Source organism: Gobius niger (assembly GCF_951799975.1).
Source record: "Gobius niger genome assembly, chromosome: 8".
Lineage (NCBI taxonomy): Eukaryota > Metazoa > Chordata > Actinopteri > Gobiiformes > Gobiidae > Gobius > Gobius niger.
The window spans coordinates 3,642,468-3,661,253 of record NC_136859.1 but is presented as its reverse complement, the minus strand read 5'-3'; the positions used below and the strand labels follow the sequence as shown (position 1 = coordinate 3,661,253).

Below are 18,786 nucleotides of genomic sequence, written 5' to 3'. Positions count from 1 at the left end.
TTTATTTAATTGAATCTCAATACAACATCTTTAGTAAACTCCACTGTCCTTTTTTTTACACGAATAAACAGCATATTTGAACTAAACAAGATATCCAAAATGCCTCCTGAAAAATCTTTGTAACTAATGTAAAAAAAAACATACATGAAAACAGAAAATGACAGAAAATTTGCAATACATTTTTCAATTTTTTTATGTCAGTAATCTACAGCCAAAGTTTCAAAATGATCTCTATAGAAAAAATTCAAAATGAAATTAATAAAGTAAAAAAGTTCCCTGTTCACCTGCAGCCTTAAACAAATTTTTTCCCCTTAGCGCATATATAATAATAATGTGCATTCAAAGTCCTATGATCTTCTAATAAAGGATTTTCATTCTTCAGTGTGCCTCGGAGCATCTATGGACCGGGACAGGTTACTTCTCTGTAACGGGGCTTGGTGTGACGTAGCCCGTGGCCCCCTTCTCCTTTTCAAACATTTTTCTCAGAGGTATCTCTGAATTCCACCCATGCTTTTTGGCAAACTGAAAAATTGATCCAAAAAGATCCGGAAACAATTCCATCACGTCCACTTTGGCAGCATCTTTAGGACTGGACAACATTAAAGAAACAAATCATTAGTGACATTTTAAAATCATAAAAAACAGACACAACTGGTAACACTTACTAGTGCTCACGAAGGTTTCGTATGAAGCGACACAGTCCCAGTATGTTTTCAGGATATGGGGTGCTATAGTCGTCCATTTTCTGAACCAACTCCGCTGGGAACTTCAAAATGATAAAATCAGATAGTTGAACTAAAATGTAGTTTTCTTTGTATGTCTTTATTCTTTTTGTTATACAGTATTATTTTAGTTCTCACATTTGTTTTCCAGTCTTTATGAGACCCCCCAACTAAACATTGTTCCACTGCAGAAATTAATTCATCTTCAGCATTTCGACAATTGGCGATGTCATCACAGTTTCCAAAGTTTCTCAAATACTCAACACGTCTGTAACAAGACTCTTGTTAATAATAGTGAATGGTGTATAAATATCCTGACTCTTACTTACTTGGTCTTGGTCCAGAAAAAGGGGTCTCTTAAACACTGCTCCACACTGGGCCTATTCTTTGGTTCTTCATTGATCATCCACTCAATGAGGTCCTTCACCACCACGTCCTTCACATGTTCCAGGTTATATTTCCCATCGAAAATGTTTGCCTCACAACGGACTCCTTTTCCAAAGGGATGATGGCCTCCAGAGAGGATGTAATAAATCAGCATCCCAGCCACCTGTACATAGACACAGTACAAATATATATATATAGTCACAAAACAGCGATTATCGACCCTCACCAAACACCCAAAGCAAAGGGGCGCTTTTGTGCCCTTTGTCTCCCTCAGTCTTAGAATATGGTATTATTGCTACTGCCTCCATGTTTTAGTTTTTTCTCAGAGGTCTTAGTTTTTGGACCAGGGATTTAGGATTGAAAAATAATGTAGCTGCTGCCCCACCCACTACATATTGATCATGACATTTTATGTTCATGTCTGGAAATCGGGCTTTTGCTGTGGCTGCACTAAAATTATGGAATGAGTTGCCCCTGCACATTAGACAGGCTTCTTCTGTGCCTGTTTTTAAATTTGTTCTTAAAACGCACTTGTTCACTTTGGCTTTTGACACAGCCTGAGATTTTGACATTTTATCAGATTTTATTCATTTGCATTTGACGCACCTTTTGTATTGTATTTTATGTTATGTTTGACCTTTGTAGCACTTTGGTCAACTCAGTTGTTTTAAAGTGCATTATAAACTAGAAATGCAATGGCTGCGCCATTGCGATTGACTGCGGAATTGCGGGAAGCGAATGCAGAAATAGCACAAACTGTTCAAATTGCATAAATTGCTTAATTTGCATAATCTAATTTGCATAAACTGCGTAAAATGTCATGTTGCATAAACTGTATAAACTGCATAAAGTGGTAAAATGCATGAATGGGTTAATTTGCATAAATCCTAAATGGCATAAACTCTAAAGTTGCATAAACGCTTTAAAATGCATTAACTGGTTAAATCCCATGAAGTGGTTACTTTGCATAAATTGTTAATATTGCATAAACTTTTATATTCCATAAACTGGTCAAACTGTTGAAATGGCCTCAGTGCTTGATTGGCAGAAGCTGCACAAATGGCTGAAAGGCCTGGAGTCTCCCCATTGGCTGGATTCCCCCATACACACCAATGCAAAAATTTCAAACCCCCGTATAAAAAAACTGGAAAACTGCAGAAGGACAATTTTTTCTCAAAACCCACAAGTTGCATAAGCTGAACATGCACAAAGTGCAGAAATTGCATAAAATGCAGAAAAAAGTGCAGAAAAGCATGGATTTGCGGCAGCCCCATTATAAGTCAATGGGAAAAATCTCCGACATTTTGGCCGATTGCGGAAAAACCGTAAGTTGCAGAAGTCCCAAAAGTAATAGCACCCTTCTCCTCAACATGCGGAACGTTTTGATGCATAACTTGCATAAATTGCACAAAGCATGAAGGTGCTGAAAGCTGGAAAAAATCGGGAAAAAGATGGAAGAGGAATAATAATAAAGAACATGAAAACCAATAATTGACTGCGGAAGAATTCCGCAGTCAATCAATAAAGTTGCCATTGCCATATTATACAGTGGGAGAAAAAAGTGAGTAAACCGTTTGGAAATTCTCACATTTCTGCCTAAATTGGTCACTAACTGTGATCTGATCTTTATAAAATCAAAGAATGAATAGTCTGCTTGAACTAACACCACCCAGACATTTACATTTTATCATATTTTTATTGGCCCCAACATGTAAACATTCACAGGACAGGGAGGAATAAGTGAGTACACCCACTGAATCTCTCTGAACTGCAGCAGTTTTGTAACTGTAGGAGTTTTCCTCCCACTATACATTTTCGGAAAGCTTTGACCGAGGCCCATGTGGCTGTTGGGGCCATTGATGAATGACCATGTACGGTACTTGGGCCTAATAAGATATATAGAATATTATTCCCATAAAACAATCAGTGGTGTAGTCTTCAGTTTTGTAGTGGGTATACTGGATGTTTTTAGCGGGCTCAGTGCTGAAAAAATTATAAAGACCCTTCAATGTATCATGTATATGTATTTTTCATGATATTTGTAGCACCACAGCGTATTCTTTGTTATAGTTATGTTTAGAATCTATTAGCTTAGAATCAAATTTAAAATCCTGCTCCTCACGGGTTCCACAAACTATGTGTTTCTGGAATGTGCTCGCACATGTTTGAGGGGAGGGGAGCACTTCGAGCATGCTTTGTCCACGTGTAATTATATAATGTTTGTTTTCCGATACATGTGTATATGCGTGAAATGTGCTCGAGGAGAAGAGTGCGTTAGTGAATGTTTGAGGGGAGGAGAGCACACTTTGGGGCAGTGCTCCAGGTACTGCTATGCGATTATAAGAGCCACATCGCCAGCCATGATGGCACTTGGGTTTAAATACATAACATTTTGTGTGAGGAACAAAATAAACAACCTGGATGTCAGTGCTTGACTTGTAGGGCGTCTTGTCCCCCTCGTTCAGAGTCTCTCTGGCCATCCAGCATTTTGTCCCAGCGCTGGCCGTCCTCAGAGTGGTCTGGCCGGTCAACAAACGTCGACTTATACCAAAATCTGCTAATCTCGCTCTTCCATTTACATCTACAAAGAAGAACAGGTGAAATTAAGTACCGTACTGTTATACACTAGACAATATTATGAATTGCTCTCACCTATCAGCACATTTTGTGGTTTTATATCCCGGTGAAGAATTGGAGGGTTTTTGCTGTGAAGCACCTCCAAACTTTCAAGGAACTGATGCACCAGACTCACTTTGGTTTGAGCACTGAGATTATTTTTGAGATGTTCTTCCAATGTGCATTCACAAAGCTGAAGAGCCAAATATCCAAAGTTCTCATCCTCTGCAAAATCAATATATCGTACTATAGAGGAATCGTCCAGCTCTGGAAGTCGGAGAATCCCCTCCTCGTTCTTCAACACTCGGTAGTTGGATTTTGTCATTCTCTTAATGGCCACTTCGGTGCCATCGTCTCTCAGCCCCAGAAAGACCTCAGTCCCATTATTTCCTTTAGCGATGAGAAACTCTTCAGCCTTCACATACCTGATGCTTCCTATTCGAGAGAAGGCACTTTGTTCAGAGCTGTGAAGCTTCTCCAGCTTTTCTCTCCATCTTTTGCTGATCTGGAGCCATTTATGTTTTCCCACAGTTTCATCAAACAAGGGTTTGGTGTGAGAGGAAAATGGCTGAACATTAGAAGTTGATTCTTCAACTGGAACGGTCGATAAGTCGTTTTTGTCTTGCACCTTTGACTTGTTCTTCTTTTTCTTCTTTTTCTTCTTTTTCACTGGTTCAGGAGCCGCTGAACTGTCCTCACACCCAGAGCTCGTTCCGTTAAAGTGACGAACGAGTCGCCTCAGTCCCTCTTTAAGTTTGTCATTATTATTCATGTCTGCAGATGTCAGAACATCTTCAGGCACAGAGGAGACCCCAACGGAGGTGAAGATGCTGGAGGCCTGTTTAAGTGGAAGTAAGTTGGCAAACACACCATATGTGTAAACTCTAACGTTAGAGGAGTGTTGATCTTTCACAAATGGAGCAATACTTTTGCATAAAGTTTCTAGAAAGTGGGTGTCCCATGGCTGTTCCTTGGTTGTTTTCTGTGTTATGACGTACAGGGTTTGGATCACTGCCTCACACAGTAGGATCTCTTTCAACCAATCACACAGATGACGGATTATTGCCACGGCCGGCTCCAGTGGTATTTCATCCATAGTGCAGCAAACTGTATATAAACAACCTGTAGTCTTAGCTCCATTCAATTTATGTATTTTTGGGAAACGGGCAACAAGATTCTCAATATAAGAGACAAGATTGTCAGTTTCTTTTAGCCATTTGATACATAATTGCTTGTATTTTTCCTGAAAGGGTGGTTGTAATGTGAGAAGTTCTATCATGATGAAGTGGGTATAAGGATGTTCCTTCATCATGTCAGCGTGAAATTTTTCAAAAACTTCATCTGCTGGAGTTTTCTCTCGAACAGCCGTTTCCAGTTCCAAAAAGCACCAGACTTTGATGCACTCCTCATTCCCTTGTGAAGCCAGTTTCTCAATCATCTCACAGAGTTTCCTGTTGCAATGGTTGGACATAGTTCGTGGCACAGATGTTACTAGTGCACCAGCAGAAATAAGCAGCTTCATGACATCGTCCCTGTCATTAAAGGCAGCAATGTGCAGAGCAGTGAAATGTATATTTGAAATACATACATTTGGGTTTGCCTTTGCTTCAAGCAGACGTCCTACAATAACAGGTGGAGCCCTAGTGTGTGAGGCCCAATGCAAAGCTGAGAATCCACTCTGGTTCACTATATCTGGGTTTGCCCCCTTCTCTAAAAGGAAATGAAGAATATCCTCATTGTGAAAAGACACAGCAGCCATTAAAGGACTGATCAAATCATTCTGTTCTTTACATGGGTAAAGAGCATTGATGTCATTGGACAAAAGCTGTTTTCTTAACTCCTTCTTTTTATTGTTGATGATGCACTCGATTACAGGGTGTGTTTCATTCACTGGCTGAAGTTGCAGTTGTGCAAATTGTGCAAGATCCATGTCTTCTTTTCACAAAAATCTGGAGAACACACAGATGCATCTCATTAAAAAAAAACTTGTTTTGATCATTAAAGCAGCAAAATTAACTTTAAACTTTAAATGAAAGCTATAAAAATAATCATGCCAAAATGTGACAGTGTGGTTCACATTGTTATGAAACGGCTCCTTTCTCTCAAAAAGCATTTCTACACGTCAATCAATCCATCCATCGCTTACTGTCATTTAAAAGACCAAACAGCAGCTACATAATATGTTGTCAAAAGTGCATACATAAATGGTGCAGATCCCATTGACAAATACCCATTGTGAAAACATCGCATATCAGAAATACACTGCAAAAAGTAATTTACTAGGTTAGTTTAGATGTCTCAATTTGATCATAATAATCCAAATTCTAGTTCTTTTGACTAGTTAAGATGTAGTCGGGCATTTGTCCCAGATTATTTGACTTGTTCCAAGATGTTACTGACTCGTTTCAAAACATTTCACCTGTATTTCAAGTAAGTTTCTCAGACACTGGGGTAAGGAAAATGGTCTTGTCCCATTGGCAGATTTACTTATTTCAATCGAGATTTACCATAGAACCAGTCTAAAATGTCATCAAACTAGCAAAATAATCTTGGTAAGATCAGGAAAAAGGTCTAAATGAATGAAAACCCCTCAAAACAAGATATATTTCCTCAATTCAAGTCATCGAAGTCAATGCTTGATATTTACTTGTTGTAGTGTATTTATCATTACAGGCTCAGTCAGATGAATCTGTTTCAAAATTGTGTTCAAATAGAATATCATTTCATAATAGGTCAAATCTCCTAATGCTGAGCACAGTAGTCAGACTCTCCTCTTCCTCATTTTATACCTGGTAATTTATACTACAACCGATTTAGGCACATCACAACCACAAACATGGTTATGTTAAGTTTCCCAGACCTAATAATAATACATTATTATTATTATTATTATTATTATTATTATTATTATTATTATTATTATTATTATTATTATTATTATTATTATTATATAACATCCTCCCCTGACTTCATTGCTGTAATAACAGCCTACCTTATATATAGAGAAAAAACTTCTAATGCAAAATGTGTACAAACATACCGTGGTGTTGTGTAGCTCTTGTCCGAACAGAAGCTTATGGTGATCTGCTTTATCTTTTGTCTCATAATTTTCATAGGGCAGTGTCTTTCTGCTCCACCTACAAACACACATTCCACTGCTGAGTCACTCACTACACAAGTGCCATGAGCCTCTGAGGCTCCTGGCCCCGAGGAGTCAAGGAGCCTACTTTGGGAAGCCCTGAATTAGAGAACTTACTGGTGCGATGGGGCGGGCTTATTGGTTTTGTTGCATTTTTAATACCTTTTTGCCGCCTGTAACAGGCCGTGGGAACCCAGGGTGCTGAGGGCGCTGCAGCACCCCCCGGTGGATCGTCTATGCATTACAAGCAATATTAAATAAATCGGAAAAAAACAAAGAAATAGCGTTTTGGGGGCAATCTTGTCTCTCAGCACCCCCAGCCATCTTTTGATGCGTTTTATTATTTTTTTAAAAACATTCCTTTTTGCTGCGTTTCATCCTCATTTACGTCTCGTTTTTTGGCGTTTTTTCTTTTTTTTTTAAAGAAACTTTTAGATCTAGGTAAAGCCGATCTGAAGAAAATGCGCTGGGCTGAATACATTGAAGGACCCTGCAGGGGGCGCTCTCCGGTGCTGCTCCGCTCCTCCGCCTCTGCAGAAGAAGCGCAGCCGGCCCAGCGCAGCATCAGTCCCGGGAACACAGAGCGGCGCTGATGGGATGAACGGGGAGCTCTGAGCCAAACAACCGTCCCTTTACCGACCCCAGCGGGACCCCGACCCCCGTGAGACCCCCTTCACCCCCGGACAGGAGCAGGCGGCCAGGCCCGGGAGCGGCGCGGAGGTGAATGTGCGGCTAAAGCGAGGCTAAGCTAATGCTAACGCTAAGGCTTATGCTTCCTGCAAACGTACACAAAGACCTTTTCAAAGATTGCGCTGGAAATAAATGTTTGTCTTCACGTTTCTTCAATGCAATAACTACGTCTTGCCTCCAGACACTCGAGTTTGTCTGAAATGATCTTTTCTTCTCTGGTTTTCTTTTGTCTGCATCGATTGTTTTTGTGCTAGCCATAGCCTCCTACTCAGGCTTTACTCGTCACCTCTGCAGTGAGCTTTAGCGTTTGTTTTCATGACCCAGATAGCAAACATTTAACCAACTGTTTATCTAATGCAAATGCCTATTAATGCGTCATTTACAAAACAATAAGGCGTGTTTATTTCTCTTGTTTAACCCGTTTTTGTTTGATTTACTTTGTGGTTTGTTTACATTCGCTTTCACTGTAAGAGCTTCTGGAGTGATCATGGTTATGGATGATGATGTGTCTTTTCTCCTGCATCATTTCTCCTGTTTCCTCCACCTTTTTCCAGGTTGCAGTTGAGTGAGTGTCCCTTGATGCAGTAAACATGGTGGACTATTACCAGGTTTTAGGAGTCCACAGAGAAGCATCACCAGACGACATCAAGAAAGCGTGAGTTTCAATCTGTCTGAAGCCGAACTTTCAGCTAAACTTGGGAGCCTGTCGTCAAAAGCCACTTACTTTCTGGATATAGGAGTACATTAGATTATAGTTTGATAGAGTTCAGGAAAATCCACTGTTACCATGGAGATCCGCCATGTTTGTGGATGCTAGCGAACATTTTCCATAGATACAGGCGGCATCTCGTCATAGAAGGAGGCGTGGCTTCGCTGAGGGGGAATATAGAATCTTTAAAGAAACACATTTTTTCCCTCTTTTAAGCCATTTTCTGGTGGAATATGAACTCATTCATGACACATGAATAAAGTCAGGTGTAAATCGGGCCCATATGGATATTTTCTCACAGCAAATTTTCAGTAGAAGTGAAAAAACGGCAGTTGTAGCTCGCGCTAGCTAACCATTAGCATTAGCCCAATGCTAACATGTAGCATCAAGTTAGCATTCTCCGTTATTTTATGTATTTATGGGCTGTTGAACAACTTTGCTCCTCCCCATGTCGTTGTTTTTTTGTTTAATAGAAAGATATTGCAAATGCTGAATTATAAATAGAGTAGTTTTTGAATAATAAGAGAAAGTTTAGATTTTTCTCAATTGTTTTCCCCCTTAACTGTTTTCAAGCATGACCATATATGGGCGATTCCAGAGATGCCGTCTGTATCTATAGACTAACATTAGATAAAGACAGAAGAAAAAAGTCGAATGACATCTACATGAGTGTTTTAATGTGAACAACGTCCTGTTAAGAGTTTGATTTGATTTATTTGAGCAATTATTTATATTTACATTGTCACAGGAAACCAAAAATAATAAAGTTTCTCCTCACTCACTTTCACACTAAACAGTCAAAGCCGTTGGGTCTTCAGAGAAACGAATCTTTGTGCTGTATTTGTGATGTAAATGTTTTATTCTCGTCCGCAGATACAGAAAGTTGGCGCTGAGATGGCACCCGGACAAAAACCCAGACAACAAAACTGAAGCGGAGAGGAAGTTCAAGGAGCTGTCCGAGGCCTATGAGGTCCTCTCCGATGGTCAGTGTTTCAGGATGATCATAAAGAGGAGCATTTTAAAGGTTAAACTCATGTCAAATGTTTTTATTTACAGTCAACAAACGCTCCCTCTACGACCGCTACGGGAAAGAAGGGCTAACGGGAAACAGAGGCAGAGGTAAAGGGGGCGATGCCTGTGTTAAAACTGTTTATGTTGACATTTTTAGCTTCTTTTCTCCCTGAAACATCTTAGCTTAGCCTTTTTTTTTAATACTTGAAATATAAAATGACAGAAAACTTTTATGTCAGTAATTTACAGCAGAAGTTTCAAATTGATGTCTCTGTTTAGTTTTTTTCCCTCTTCACCTACAGCAGGGGTAGGCAAGTTTGCTTGGTGCAGGGCCGATTTACTTCATTGTAAAAAGACCAAGGGCCGGACCTGCCAATTTTAGCCCAATGTAAAGCACCATTGTCTGCAAATGCCAGCGTTGTTTGTACACGATTAGGGCTACCATTAAATGATACTAGTCTGGTATCAGGAAAAAAAGTTTAGGTTCTACTGGTATCTAAATGTAGTTACGGGGGGAAAAATACTGCTTTGATGTTGTTGGTCAAGGGACAGCATTAAAGGAAGTGACTTGGTTGTTTTCCCCAATTTTTTATTACAATATTTTCTATATTTCCCCAATGTATTCCCCATTTATTTTTGTCCCATTTCTTCACACATGTTTTCCTTATTTTGAGCCACATATTCCCTCAAATTATTCCCCATTTTTCACACACTTCTTGCCATTGGAGATGAACCCGATATTGTACATTTGCAAATCTTCCAAACATTATTGTTTTCCATTTTCTGTTTCTAAATTATTATCATTATTTATTGAAACAGGGACAATGTACAGAACCATTAGTCTTTACAAGAGGAGATGGTTTGTACCAGATTTAGCTCAGCAGCTATTTTCCATCCGCAGTCCCTGGATAACAGATATTTTTGTATAGGTATTGAAAAACGTATCATTCAGGTTCTGTTTGAAGATTTTATAAAGAATTCACACATTTCTAGAGTATTCACAGGCATTTGATCTCTCATATGTGTCATACTATCATCTTCAAAATAATAAAAAACATTCTGAGGGCCACAGGTTCTTAGCAGAAGGGCTGGATTTGGCCCCCGGGCCTGACGTTGCCTACCCCTGACCTACAGTGTCCATGTGTCAGCCTTGAGGAAAGTGATGAGGTTTTATCAGAACTTGATATTGTGATGTTTTTAGGTGAACACTTCCACAACGGAAACCACTTCCACGAGCCGTTCAGCTTCAGGAACCCAGAGGACGTGTTCCGGGAGTTCTTCGGAGGCAGCGACCCGTTCGCAGACTTCTTCGGTCAGTCCTCTCCCCCAGATTAACTTTGAATGATGAGTAGATGAATAATAATGGTGTTCTGGATCGCCCTGTGCTCTCAGGCCCCAGTCCTTTCGGAGACGACCTGTTCTTCGGCGGCGCCCGGACCCACAGCCGCAGCGGACGTCCCAGAACAGGAGGATCTTTCTTCGGCGGCTTCGTGGGATTTCCTGGGTTCGCCGGAGGATTCTCTCCGTTTGATCCAGGTTTGTTCAACCCTCCTGTTGCATCGGTCATTTTGAAAAGAACCAGGCATGTCCTTTTAGAACAAGGCCTCATGGAAGGCCCAGGACACGCTGGTGGGACTATGTCTCCGAGCTGGGCTGGTCTCGCCTCTGGGTCAGAAAAGCTGCAGGAGGTGTGTGTGGATCGGGAAGTCTGGGCATCTCTGCTGAGACGCTGCCTCGACGACCCCTTCCCCGGGTAAAGCGGAAGAAAATGGATGGATGGATCTGTTTATAATGAAGGTTCTTGAGTCATCGTCTGTTCTCTGTAGTTGAAGTCTCAAACGTTTCGTCTCTCTTCATCCAAAAGGCTTTGTCAGCGATCTGAGGTTCAGCTCAGCCCACATATCAGATAAAGACCACAAGGAGGAGTTGAGCTTGGCCCGGCTCCTCCCCTTTAACCCCTTGCCTCCCACCTGAACCGAGCACATTTTCTCCAGTTTGGCTTTACCCCGGTCCAAAAGCTTCTGGAAAAAAGCTGTGAAAATATCAACAAAACTGAGATGAAAAAAATTATGGAAATGTGACAAAAAAGTGAGAAAACATTGACAAAGAAGTGACGAAAAATTGATGAAAAAGTGGCAAAAAATGTCACAAGAAATTGACCAAAAAATGACAAAAATGTGACAAAAATTTGACAAAAAAATGACAAAAATGTGACAAAAAAATTACAAACATTTGACAAAAACATACAAAAATTTGACGAAAAAAATTACCAAAAAGTTACAAAAATTAGTTGAACACCCAACAAAAAAAATTATGGAAAAAAAATCTGACGTGAGGAAAAAGATCCTCTCGGTTCAGACGGGAGTTAATCACGGCTACTCTCACCTGTGGGTAAACACCTTTGAAATAGAGCGTCTCTAACGACCTGCTCACCCCAGAGTATCGGTTTGTCCTGCCCTGTTCTCAGCTGATCACGGCTCATTACCAGTGCCCTGTCGGCTGTCTGCGAATGAGATTAGTATAAAGTGGAGAAAAATTAAATCTGAGTCCACCATTTCGGTTCATGAAGGGATTTTCCTTAACAAAAAGTGCTTCTTTCACTCCTCCTTCGAACCAACATTCGTCTTTGGCTAAAATGTTGACCTCTCTGTCCTCAAAGGAGTGGTTGGTGGTTTTAAGGTGGAGATGAACAGCAGACTGGGGGCCGCTTGTGCTTTCTCTTCGGTGTTGATAAAGCCTCTTTTGTAATACTTGTTTGGTTTCTCCAATAAAATCTTCTTTGCATCAAATAGAATAAACCACATTGCTTTGTTTGTGGCTCAGAGTTTTATCTTTTGGGATGAACTTATTTTTGTCTCACACGAAGCCTTTTGGATGAGAGGCTTCGACTACTGAGTACAGAAATGACTCAAGTACCTTCATTGAAGATGGACAACTCCTGTGCGACTGAGAGCCTACACAGACATGGTCTAGTTAGCCTTTTAAAGGAGCTTTTTGCCGCACATTCACAGATAATATTCACAAGAATAAAGCTGTATGCAGATGCTTGATTTGGGGATTTGGGGTTTTAGGAGGAGTTCATCCTGGATCAGTCTTTTCAGTCTCATGTAGAAATGTAAATTCCTTGAGGTGCTTCCTGGAAAGGACTGGGTGAAGATCTCTGGCTTGTTCCGTCTCATCCAAGTTCCCTAAACCACTTTCTTTATGTGTTCAAAGCAGATTTATGCAGATCCCTGAGTGTTTCTTGAGAGCTGCTGTAACGAGTTTGTTTCTTCATTGTGAGATCAGTAAAGTCTCATCTTATCTGGCCATTAAAACACTTCTACACAAAGACAAACCTGTAGCCACACCTTGATGTTTTTCAATAGTTTTATTTTCTGTCCCTCAGGCTTCGGAGCGTTCGGTTCCATGGGGGCCATGGGGCACATGGGGCACATGGGACACATGGGGCACATGGGGCACCTCCAAAGCATCGGCGGGGGAATGGGAGGAGGGATGGGAGGCGCCGGCTTCACCTCCTTCTCCTCCTCGTCGTTCGGAGGCGGCGGCGGCGGTGGCGGCGGAGGAGGGAACTTCCGCTCCGTGTCCACCTCCACCAAGATCGTCAACGGGAGAAAGATCACCACCAAAAGGTAAAAGGAGTTCAGTGTCCAGGGAGAGGGAGAGGACTCAGGAAAACATCCGTTTAGTTTTAATCTCTTCTAACAAACCTGGTTCTCATTCTTTCTCCCTCCTTATTCAGCTTCAGAAAACTGTTTTTATGAATCAGCCTTATATTTATGTCAAAAATGTATTGTTGAGAAGAGTTGGCAGTTCGGTGGAGTTACACACATGCTTAAAATACTTAAAATACTTGCCTTAAAATGTATTTTGTAGCGTATTCTGTTACTTTATCCAATCAGAGTACTGTTTTCTGAATACTTTACATACTTTTAGAATACTTTCACACTGATTGTCATTATTTGTATGTGTAAATATGGCGGATAATTACAAAAATGAAGAAACTCACTTACCATAAATTAGGAGCTTTCTCTGTTGGCAAAATGGATGAGCTGTGGCATAAGGCGTTTTAAATCTTTATTTTATTTTAGAAAAATAAAATAAAAACAGGTCAACATTAAAAGTTCTTTATTTGATAATGCTGTGCGATATGGAGCTAATATGTAAGGAGTTGTATGATATTATATTAATTGAATTCTAAATACTCTCAAATGAACTATAGTAACTTTACCAGAATAAGCGGATTCGGCGTCTCACCGAGCGCAAAGCATGCTGGTCCAGGTTAAAGGTCAGGACGACCCAGATCCCAAACTGTTCACATGACCGAGTGTGACACAGATATTGAATATATTGAGCTTTGAAAGTCGATGTTTTGAAAGAATTCTGTAAGAAACAAGTACACAGTGTTACTGGGAAGAGACAAAGAACTCGTAACCCTTGTGGTTAAACCAATAAATAAATAAAAAACAGTTGTTGTATTAAGTAAACAGACGTATTGGTTGTAAGTAGAATTACTAGTAAGATATTTGTTAACTTTACTAATTTAATCCATTTGCGTCATGACGATCTGGATCTTTTCTTCCAGTAGTAAATGTGATGAGTGTGTAATGGTGGCTCCATATACAACACTGTGAGGTTCCTTTATTGCACTGGTGAATATAGAGCAAAACTCTTCCATAGATGATGAAGCCCACGTGGACAGTCTCACTGCCATGGAGGATGAATGTGAACCTGCAAATCGCCATAAAACCACTTTAAGCTATGTAATAGTGACTAAATAGCCGGTTGTTCTTCTCTGATAGTCTGGTTTTAATGGGCTTTGTTGACATCGTGGGTCGTTGTGAACTTTGACATTACCGCGCATGCACTGCTGCTGATCTGGCTTATACAGTTACTCAAAATGAGTTTTCTAAATCCATGTATTAAGTCACTAACCCATCACTGCCTGTCCTGTTATCTGTGGCAGCGCAGCAGCGCCACACACAGGCCTGGTGGATGAATTGCATCAGTTTTACACATGACCAGCCTCATGTGGACTCACATTTTTCTGTGTCGGCGCGAGCCACAGTTCCCTGATTACTCGTGTCTATGTTGAGGAAAAAATCCACGGCCACTCTGACGTAAAAAGTTGAACAAAAATGTATTTCCAGACCTTGTTGAACTTTACAGGAGCATAGAATCCTTAACTAACCTCTTATAAACTACGGTAAGAAACTGTTGGGCTCTTTTCCTAATGTTGCTGCTTCTCGCGCCGGCTCTTCCCTGCCTCTGATCCTGCTCTAGCGCGACCTGCAGCTCTGGGCTTAAAGCTCCAATGCGGACATTTTAAATTACGAATTAGCTTCTAAAATACATCTATTCACAAATTTACCTACCAAAATAAACACGAATGCAATACTACAATTTGACTCTATTTTTCCCGCAACAGATTAACCCATTAAATCCCTTGTAAAATAAAATAAATATTATTATTAAATACAAAATGCAGCATGTTAGGGCTGCTCGATTATTGAAAAAATAATAATCACGATTATTTTTGTCATAATTGAAATCACGATTATTCAAACGATTATTTGTTGCCTTTAAAAAAAATCCATCAAAAACGTGACAAAAATCCATCAAAAAAAGGACAAAAATCCATCAAAAAAGTGACAAAAAGCCATAAAAAAAAGCCAAAAATCCATCAAAAAAGTGACAAAAATCCATTAAAAAAAGCCAAAAATCCAGAAAAAAAGTGACAAAAATCCAGCATAAAAGTGACAAAAATCCATCAAAAAAATTACAAAAATCCAGCAAAAAAGTGACAAAAATCCATTAAAAAAAGCCAAAAATCCATCAAAAAAGTGACAAAAATCCATCAAAAAAGTGACAAAAATCCAACAAAAAAGTGACAAAAATCCAACAAAAAAGTGACAAAAATCCAGCAAAAAAGTGACAAAAATCCAGCAAAAAAGTGACAAAAATCCAGCAAAAAAGTGACAAAAATCCATTAAAAAAATGACAAAAATCCAGCAAAAAAAGTGACAAAAATCCATTAAAAAAAGCCAAAAATCCAGAAAAAAAGTGACAAAAATCCAGCATAAAAGTGACAAAAATCCATCAAAAAAATTACAAAAATCCAGCAAAAAAGTGACAAAAATCCATTAAAAAAAGCCAAAAATCCATCAAAAAAGTGACAAAAATCCATCAAAAAAGTGACAAAAATCCAACAAAAAAGTGACAAAAATCCAACAAAAAAGTGACAAAAATCCAGCAAAAAAGTGACAAAAATCCATCAAAAAAGTGACAAAAATCCATCAAAAAAGTGACAAAAATCCATCAAAAAAGTGACAAAAATCCATCAAAAAAGTGACAAAAATCCAGCAAAAAAGTGACAAAAATCCAGCAAAAAAGTGACAAAAATCCAGCAAAAAAGTGTCAAAAATCCAGCAAAAAAGTGACAAAAAATCCATCAAAAAAGTGTCAAAAATCCATCAAAAAAGTGTCAAAAATCCATCAAAAAAGTGTCAAAAATCCATCAAAAAAGTGTCAAAAATCCATCAAAAAAGTGACAAAAATCCATTAAAAAAAGCCAAAAATCCATCAAAAAAGTGACAAAAATCCATCAAAAAAATTAAAAAATCCAGCAAAAGTGACAAAAATCCCCAAATTAAAAAAAAAAAAAAGTGGGAAAAAAAATTGAAAAAAAAAATTATAATCGATTTTTTTGAGATTATGCTAATTTTGTAATCGTTTACTGTTGTAATGGAAATCGTAATCGAATTTAGATTAATTGCACAGCCCTACAGCATGTATTAATTACACTAAACTTGGCGCCCACATTTACTGAGCCGGTGTAACGTCGAGGTGCACTTCTTTGTCAGGCTGCACTGACAGTATCAACGCGCATGTGCACATGTCTTTGTCTCTCATTAAAAACGAGTTATTAACAGCTGGTAAACTTTGTCTTGCATAATATTACGTAACTAAAGAGCAGACGACTCTTTCCTCAGCAACTTTTATGACATTTAAACGCTCATGCTTTCTGATTATTGACAAAACTTGTACTATTTTTTGTTTTTAAAGCCTATATTTTCAACAGACAGATATTTAAAGGCAAATTGTTTTAGCAGCTACTTCATTTACTAATTACATGTAGAACAGACTGACTAATTCGACAGTAAAATTTATGAAATCATATTATTATTATTATAGTTCTGCACATGCGCAGCAACGAGAAGTAGTGCAACTCGACAAGCCGTCTGTTTCGATTGTACACCGGCTTTGTGTTTATGAAGAACCTTTTTGAAACTTTACCCGTAGCTTTATTGCCGGTGAACATTTTCATAAGCAAGAATTGTCTTCAGCGCAAACATGAAACACGAACGGCGCTTTTTCAAACTTCAGGATCTTGGGAACCTGAGACGGGCCGAACGCCGAGGTCTTATTTCCCATCAGAGCCACAAAAATCTATCTTTACCTGAAACTAAACGCCGTCTCGGACCTGCACTATATTTACATCCGAGCTGCCCTTGTTCCCGACCTTCACGTCTCTCCCTCTGCTTCCCCCCCCCCCCCTCAGGATCATCGAGAACGGGCAGGAGCGCGTGGAGGTGGAGGAGGACGGACAGCTCCGCTCTATAACCATCAACGGCAGGGAGCAGCTGCTGAGAATCGAACACAAATGAGGAAATGTCCGAACGAAAAGCAGAAGATTAAGCCACTTTACCAGCACAAAGACCTCAGCTTCGGCAGAACGTTTCCCGCGCTCCTCTGTACATACTTTCATTACGAGCATTCCATAGTTTTTGTTCCACTTTTTTTTTTTTGCTGCGTTCTGTTTCGATTCGGGGCGGTGATTTTAGTTCTAGTTTTAATTCTCCGGGACCATCTGTGAGTTGAGCCCTGCCTACACTGTTACCTTTTCCCACGAGGCATTTTTTTTAATTTCCTTTTTTTATTTAGGCGGTCACACTGCTGCCCTCTTGTTTACTGCTCTTCCGTTTTAGCGGATTATTTTTATTGACGATACACAGTATTGTAAAGAGAAAAAAAAAAGATGAAAGAAAGAAAGAAGTGATGCAATTTTCTATGTTCAGGAGTCTGTCTGTTATTTAAAAATGCATGTGTCAGTGTCGTCGAGTCTTAAAAATGTTCATTATGATGCACAAAAGTGTATAAATTATATCTGGATGTAGAAAGAATTTTGTGAAATTGTGGAAGCATTAAAGCTGTTTTCAGGATGGTACCGAACGCAGACTGACTTTGACTTTTTTTTTACACCGAGAGTTCCTCCATTTTAACAAATCGTGCACAATATATCGCAGAAACATATTGTGTCAAAATAATGGGTGATGAAATGTCTTTATCACCAAATATCTGCAAAAAATACATATACATAACGTTTGGAGGATTTTGTTGACCTCTTAAAGGATCTGTACCCTGCTATTTTAGCCATTACTAAGTAATAGTAAAGCGTAGGCATCTATAAGATATATTGTACCGCTACCACTATGGCATACTATTCTTTTGTGAGAAATAGTATTAGAAAGTAGTAGTAGAAAAGTATTTTCTGGAGGTATTTTTCCTACCCGGAAGAAAAAAACGCTTCGATTCAGTTACTCTCGATACTAATTATCATACTAGCAACTTACTACAATTATTTTAAAGGTCTACAACTTTTTTTTTAAATTGATTTTAAGGTCAACATTAAAAGTTCTTTATTTAATAATGCTGTGCGATATGGAGCTAAAATGTAATGACTTGTATGATATTATTTTAAGTGAATTCTAGATACTCTCAAATGAACTATAGTAACTTTACCAGAATAAGCGGATTCGGCGTCTCACCAAGACTTTTCTATTCAAAAAATAGAAAAGTGAAAAGTGGGGCGTTAAAGTGGGGCACTAGGGGCAGTAGTTGTGAACATGGATGGAGCCAAATATAGAGACATTTTGGAGGAAAACCTGCTGGAGTCAGCAGGAGAACTGAGGCTGGGGCGGAGATTCACCTCCAGCAGGACAATGACCCTAAACACAAAGATAAATCTACAATGGAATGGTTCAATAAAAACATATTAATGTGTTAGAATGGCCCAGTCAAAGTCCTGACCTAAATCCTATTGAAAATCTGTGGAAAGACCTGAAAACTGCTGTTCACAAAAGCTCTCCTTCAAATCTGACAGAGCTGGAGTTGTTTTGTAAAGAGGAATGAGCTAAAATGTCAGTCTCTACATGTGCAAATCTTGTAGAGTCCGACCCCAAGACTTGCTGCTGTTATTGCAGTAAAAGGGGGTTCCACAAAGTATTCATTCATGCTGTATGAATACTTATGCAAGCTCCACTTTTCACTTTTCTATTTTTTGAAAAATAACAGAATCATGTATCATTTGTGTGAACGTTCAGTAAAAATATCAAAATAAAATCTTTATGTTTAGGGTTGTAAACATGACAAAATGTGCAAAAGTTCAAGGTGTATGAATACTAACGAGAGGCACTGTATATATGCACAAATATTTAGATACACACATTTAG

At 39.2% G+C, this 18,786-nt stretch overlaps 2 protein-coding genes across 3 annotated transcripts; one reads left to right on the top strand and one right to left on the bottom strand.

The window, feature by feature from the left end:
• Nucleotides 1-413: 413 nt before the first annotated feature.
• On the bottom strand, nucleotides 414-5,601 carry LOC306967264 (uncharacterized protein). Its single transcript, XM_079562210.1, has 6 exons — nucleotides 3,762-5,601; nucleotides 3,527-3,690; nucleotides 1,052-1,272; nucleotides 861-990; nucleotides 666-766; nucleotides 414-589 (listed from the first exon to the last, which is right to left on the bottom strand). Exons 1-6 carry the CDS (start codon nucleotides 5,482-5,484, stop codon nucleotides 415-417), a joined length of 2,514 nt encoding a protein of 837 aa, XP_079418336.1. The 5' UTR covers nucleotides 5,485-5,601; the 3' UTR covers nucleotide 414.
• Nucleotides 5,602-7,380: 1,779 nt separating this feature from the next.
• Nucleotides 7,381-17,313, top strand: dnajb6a (DnaJ heat shock protein family (Hsp40) member B6a). Of its 2 annotated transcripts, none has more exons than XM_079561054.1 (8): nucleotides 7,381-7,584; nucleotides 8,109-8,209; nucleotides 9,137-9,246; nucleotides 9,320-9,382; nucleotides 10,476-10,586; nucleotides 10,667-10,810; nucleotides 12,672-12,906; nucleotides 16,836-17,313. In XM_079561054.1, exons 2-8 carry the CDS (start codon nucleotides 8,145-8,147, stop codon nucleotides 16,939-16,941), a joined length of 834 nt encoding a protein of 277 aa, XP_079417180.1. In that variant the 5' UTR covers nucleotides 7,381-7,584; nucleotides 8,109-8,144; the 3' UTR covers nucleotides 16,942-17,313. The 2 variants fall into 2 exon arrangements, with proteins under 2 accessions (XP_079417180.1, XP_079417179.1); XM_079561053.1 differs by having other exon boundaries at nucleotides 12,663-12,906.
• Nucleotides 17,314-18,786: the final 1,473 nt, after the last annotated feature.